The sequence below is a fragment of the Homarus americanus genome, unplaced genomic scaffold (genome assembly GCF_018991925.1).
Source record: "Homarus americanus isolate GMGI-L3 unplaced genomic scaffold, GMGI_Hamer_2.0 scaffold32929, whole genome shotgun sequence".
In the NCBI taxonomy this organism is placed as follows: domain Eukaryota; kingdom Metazoa; phylum Arthropoda; class Malacostraca; order Decapoda; family Nephropidae; genus Homarus; species Homarus americanus.
Genome location: NW_024737097.1, coordinates 23112342 through 23119048, shown reverse-complemented (window position 1 = coordinate 23119048; position 6707 = coordinate 23112342). Strand labels below are relative to the sequence as shown.

Here is a 6707-nt window from a genome sequence, read left to right as displayed (position 1 = left end):
CAAACAATGCACATAGACAGTACAGGTATACAAACAATGCACATAGACAGTACAGGTATACACACAATGCACATAGACAGTACAGGTATACAAACAATGCACATAGACAGTACAGGTATACAAACAATGCACATAGACAGTACAGGTATACAAACAATGCACATAGACAGTACAGGTATACAAACAATGGCAAACAGTAACCGAGATTAACAAGTACAGTACGCTGGGCGAGGAAGCCGGTGAACGTTTTGCTGTAGAACGTAATGTTGTGACTCAGCGAAGTTATGCGTATAACTTTATCCTAATACAAACGTCTTGGTACAGTGGTTGGAACTGTAGCCTTGTGACTTAAATACAGTTTTGTTTGCTCTCTCTTTCTCTCTCTCTCTCTCATACACATACACACACACAGACACACAGAGGAAGTTCAGTACAAAGAATCTTGGAAGCTGCTCCTATGGTTGTGACGGCAGCCCAGGTATACACTGTGGTTATTACACATTGCGGTTAGGTTAGGTTAGGTTAAGCAGCACGCCAAGAGCAGATATTCAGCTTGAAACAGAGGCGTAGTATTGTTATTCATGATAATATTGAGTGATTTCTTATCGTGTGAGGAATGATGCCAAGTCTGAAGACAGACAGACGTCACTCAGTCAGGCGCCAGCAGCTGCACAGTCACAAGGACCTTAACCATGTCACCTATTCTCGGATATTGGAAGATCCGTGGGGTAAGATTATTCATGTTTCTTGTATGTATATGTATATTCTCATGTACCATAGTATATAGAAATGGTGTATAGAATACATATAGTGTGAATACATAGGATGATGAGGACAAAGTTGAAACATACAGTGAAACCTCGATATAAGAACATAAGAATGGAGGAAACTGCAGCGGGCCTATTGGCCCACACTGGGCAGTCCCATTTACACCCAACCCCTATCGCTCACATATCCATCCAACCTATGTTTGAAGCTACCCAGCATATTCGAGTTAATGATGATGTTTGGTAACTTATTCCACTTGTCCACTACTCTATTTCCAAACCAATGTTTACCTATCTCGCGCCTAAATCTAAATTTGTCGAATTTAAAACCATTATTACGAGTTCGCTCCGGGTTGGATAGTTTGAGTACTTTGTTATATCACCTTTGTTTAGCCCTGATTTCCATTTACTGTGTACACCTCGATCATATCGCCCCTCACTCTACCTGTACGTCTCTCGAGGGAGTGCAAAAGATGCTTTAACCTGTCTCTGTACTCGAGGTTCCTAATGCCCGGGATTAGTCTTGTTATTCTCCTCTGAATTCTTTCCAGGGATTCTATATCCATTCTGCAGTACGGAGACCAGAACTGAACCGCGTAATCCAAGTGAGGTCTCACATGCGCATGATATAGTTTTAGGATGACCTCGCTAGTCTTGTAAGGCTTGTTGAGAGCACGTACATATTGTTGTCTTGGTTTAAGATTCCTACTTATCATTACTCCTAAATCTTTCTCACAGTCGGATTTCTCTATAACAACATTGTTCATAATTATGATATCTGGTTACTCTGTTTATATCTCCTAGACGGAGTACTTCTCTCCCCACATAATCCGTTAGTTGGGGGTTTCACATCTAATGGACCCTCAAGAAATGGACTTTCATATCTACAGTACAGTATATAGTCCGTTAAATAGAGGATTCACTGTAGATATGTTTGTTATCATCGGGGTGGGAGGTGGGAGGGGGAGGAGGGAGGAGAAGGAGGGAGGGGAGGTGAGAGGAGGAGGAGGGAGGGGGAAGAAGGGAGGAGGGAGGGATGTTACTCAGCAGAATATTCAGGCTGTTAAAATCACTTAATGTTGGCCTGACAACCTCAAACTTCGGGAAACTTAATATACAACACAGAACTAATGTCCGTCTTGTCTTCCTCCTCCTCCAAATGTACTGTCTCTGTAAGGGACTCTCTTAACACCAAGGGACTCTGTAGACACCAAGGGACTATGTTAACACCAAGGGACTCTGTTAACACCAAGGGACTATGTTAACACCAAGGGACTCTGTTAACACCAAGGAACTCTGTTAACACCAAGGGACTCTGTTAACACCAAGGGACTCTGTTAACACCAAGGAACTCTGTTAACACCAAGGAACTCTATTAACACCAAGGGACTCTGTTAACACCAAGGGACTCTGTTAACACCAAGGAACCCTATTAACACCAAGGACCATAAGTTAACACCAAGGACTCTGTTAACACCCAAGGAACTCTATTAACACCAAGGGACTCTAAAGCATACCAAGGACTCTTGTTAACACCAAGGAACTCTGTTAACACCAAGGACCCCTGTTAACACCAAGGAACCTCTATTAACACCAAGGACTCTGTTAACAAGGACTCTCTAACACCAAGGCACTATGTTAACACCAAGGACCTCTGTTAACACCAAGGACTATGTTAACACCAAGGACTCTGTTAACACCAAGTGACCTCTGTTAACACCAAGGACCCCTGTTAACACCAAGGACCTTGTTAACACCAAGGAACCTCTATATTAACACCAAGGACTACAGCACACCAAGGACTCCCCTTGTTAACACTAAGAACTCTATTAACACCAAGGACTATATGTTAACACCAAGGACTCTGTAGACACCAAGGACCATGTTAACACCAAGAACCTCTTATTAACACCAAGGACTATGTTAACACCAAGGGACTCTTGTAGACACCTCAAGGAACTCTGTTAACACCTCAAGGCACTCTATTAACACCAAGGAACTCTGTTAACACTTAAGGACTCTGTTAACACCAAGGAACTCTGTTAACACCAAGGCACTCTATTAACACCAAGGAACTCTGTTAACACCAAGGGACTCTGTTAACACCAAGGGACTATGTTAACACCAAGGGACTATGTTAACACCAAGGGACTATGTTAACACCAAGGGACTCTGTTAACACCAAGGCACTCTATTAACACCAAGGAACTCTATTAACACCAAGGAACTCTGTTAACACCAAGGGACTATGTTAACACCAAGGGACTCTGTTAACACCAAGGGACTCTATTAACACCAAGGGACTCTGTTAACACCAAGGAACTCTGTTAACACCAAGGGACTCTGTTAACACCAAGGAACTCTCTTAACACCAAGGCACTCTATTAACACCAAGGAACTCTATTAACACCAAGGAACTCTGTTAACACCAAGGAACTCTGTTAACACCAAGGGACTCTCTTAACACCAAGGCACTCTGTTAACACCAAGGCACTCTATTAACACCAAGGAACTCTATTAACACCAAGGAACTCTGTTAACACCAAGGAACTCTGTTAACACCAAGGAACTCTGTTAACACCAAGGGACTCTGTTAACACCAAGGGACTCTGTTAACACCAAGGAACTATGTTAACACCAAGGAACTCTGTTAACACCAAGGAACTCTGTTAACACCAAGGAACTCTGTTAACACCAAGGGACTCTGTTAACACCAAGGGACTCTGTTAACACCAAGGCACTCTATTAACACCAAGGAACTCTGTTAACACCAAGGGACTCTGTTAACACCAAGGGACTCTGTTAACACCAAGGAACTCTGTTAACACCAAGGAACTCTGTTAACACCAACCAAGGAACTCTGTTAACACCAAGGGACTCTGTTAACACCAAGGAACTCTGTTAACACCAAGGCACTCTATTAACACCAAGGAACTCTGTTAACACCAAGGGACTCTGTTAACACCAAGGGACTATGTTAACACCAAGGGACTATGTTAACACCAAGGGACTATGTTAACACCAAGGGACTCTGTTAACACCAAGGCACTCTATTAACACCAAGGAACTCTATTAACACCAAGGAACTCTGTTAACACCAAGGGACTATGTTAACACCAAGGGACTCTGTTAACACCAAGGGACTCTATTAACACCAAGGGACTCTGTTAACACCAAGGAACTCTGTTAACACCAAGGGACTCTGTTAACACCAAGGAACTCTCTTAACACCAAGGCACTCTATTAACACCAAGGAACTCTATTAACACCAAGGAACTCTGTTAACACCAAGGAACTCTGTTAACACCAAGGGACTCTCTTAACACCAAGGCACTCTGTTAACACCAAGGCACTCTATTAACACCAAGGAACTCTATTAACACCAAGGAACTCTGTTAACACCAAGGAACTCTGTTAACACCAAGGAACTCTGTTAACACCAAGGGACTCTGTTAACACCAAGGGACTCTGTTAACACCAAGGAACTATGTTAACACCAAGGAACTCTGTTAACACCAAGGAACTCTGTTAACACCAAGGAACTCTGTTAACACCAAGGAACTCTGTTAACACCAAGGGACTCTCTTAACACCAAGGCACTCTATTAACACCAAGGAACTCTGTTAACACCAAGGAACTCTGTTAACACCAAGGAACTCTGTTAACACCAAGGAACTCTGTTAACACCAAGGAACTCTGTTAACACCAAGGGACTCTCTTAACACCAAGGAACTCTGTTAACACCAAGGAACTCTATTAACACCAAGGAACTCTGTTAACACCAAGGAACTCTGTTAACACCAAGGAACTCTGTTAACACCAAGGAACTCTGTTAACACCAAGGGACTCTCTTTAACACCAAGGAACTCTACAACAAGGGACCTGTTAAAACAAGCAACACCAAGGACTACTAAGCACAATTAACACCAAGGAACCTTTATTAAAACACCAAACATTAACAACCAGAACTCTGTTAACCAAGGCAACCAAGAATTTCTGTTAACACCAGGAACTGTTAAATTCAACACCAAGGACTCTAACACCAAGGACTACCAACTTTAACACCAAGACTTGTTAACACCAAGGATCCTGTTAACACCAAGAACCTATAACACCAAGGAACTTGTTAACAATCAAGGAACTCAACACCAAGGACTTTAACACCAGAACTCAAACACCAAGGTACAAGAACTCACTTGTTAACACCAAGGAACTCTGTTAACACCAAGGTCTCTCAACACCAAGGACCCTGTTAAACCAAGGAACCCTGTTAACACCAAGGAATCTGTTAACACCAAGACTCTTTAAAAGGAACTAACAACTGTTAACACCAAGGAACACTATTAACTCAATACCCAAGGAACTTAACACCAAGGAACCACCCAAGGACTCTGTTAAAAAGGACCACACAAGAACTCTAACCTACCAGCACTAAGGAACCTGTTCAACCTTAACACCAAGAACTCTGTTAACACCAAGGGGCCTAACACCAAGGACTCTGTTAACACCAGACTCCTGTAATAACACCAAGGACCTTGTTAACACCAAGGACCGTTAAACAAGGAACCTATTAACACCAAGAACTCTGTTAACACCAAGGACTCTGTTAACACCAAGGAACTCACACCAAGATTTAACAAAACAACAATCAAGAAACTCGTTAACAACCAAGACACTATGTTAAAACAAAGGAATTGTTAACACCAAGGCACTTTAACACCAAGGCACTTAACACCAGAACTCTGTTAACACCACAAATCACCAAGGACTCTGTTAACACCAAGGAACTTACACCAAGACCTTTAACACCAAGGAACCCTTGTTAACACCAAGACCCTGTTAACCAAGGGACTAACACCAAGGAATCAAACTCGTTAAAACCAAGGACCTAGACACAAACCTAACAAAGGAACTCATCGTTAACCAAGGACTCTGTTAACAAGGGACTAATGCTAACACCAAGACTCCAATTAAGGAACTCTGCTTAACACCAAGGAATTGTTAACACAAGGTTAAACAAGGACTCTTACACCAAGACATGTTACACCAAGGACCCAACACAAGGACCTGTTAACACACCAAGGACCAACACCAGACTCTATTAACAAGGAACTCTGTTAACCAAGAACTCTGCACCAAGACTCTGTTAACACCAAGGACCCTGTTAACACACCTGTTAACACCAAGGACTCTGCTACCAAGCACCCTACCTATAACACCAAGGAACTCTGTTAAAGGAATCTGTTAACACCAAGGAACACTAGCTGTTAACACCAAGGAACTCTGTTAACACCAAGGACTCTGTTAACACCAAGGCTCTGAAACACCAAGGACTCTACACCAAGGACTTCCATGAAAAACACCAAGGACTCTGTTAACACCAAGGAACCTGTTAACACCAAGGGACTCGTAAGAACCTTAACTCAAGGACTCTGTTAACACCAAGGAACTCTGTTAACACCAAGGACTCTGTTAACACCAAGGGACTCTGTTAACACCAAGGGACTCTGTTAACACAAGGACTCTGTTAAACAAGGAACTCAAACACCAAGGACCTGTTAACACAACCCTGTTAACACCAAGGAACTGTAACACCAAGGACTGTTAACACCAAGGACCTGTTAACACCAGGAACTCTGTTAATTAACACCAAGGGACTATGCAGACACCAAGGACTCCTAACACCAAGGAACCTGTTAACACCAAGGAACTCTGTTAACACCAAGGGACTCTATAACACCAAGGACCTCTGTTAACACCCCAAGGAACTAACACCAAGCACACCAAGGACTCTGTTAACACCAAGGGACCTTGTTAACCAAGGACTCTGTTACACCAAGGAACTCTATTAACACCAAGGGACTCTGTTAACAAGACACCAAGACTCTGTTAACACCAAGGACTCTGTTAACACCAAGGACTCCTGTTAACACCAAGGGA

General features: G+C 42.7%; 1 protein-coding gene across 3 annotated transcripts in view; it reads left to right on the top strand.

Moving 5' to 3' along the window:
• Positions 1-620: 620 nt before the first annotated feature.
• Positions 621-6707, top strand: part of LOC121873350 (glutathione S-transferase Mu 4-like) — a 22844-nt gene continuing 16757 nt past the window's right edge. For 2 of the 3 annotated variants that reach the window (XM_042376898.1, XM_042376900.1), the window contains exon 1: positions 621-728. Coding sequence is in view for 1 of the 3 variants with exons in the window: in XM_042376900.1 (XP_042232834.1) it covers positions 693-728 (36 nt within the window). In the remaining 2 variants the exon portion in view is untranslated. The remainder of the gene's footprint in view (positions 729-6707) is intronic. The other variant, XM_042376899.1, reaches the window with a different exon arrangement.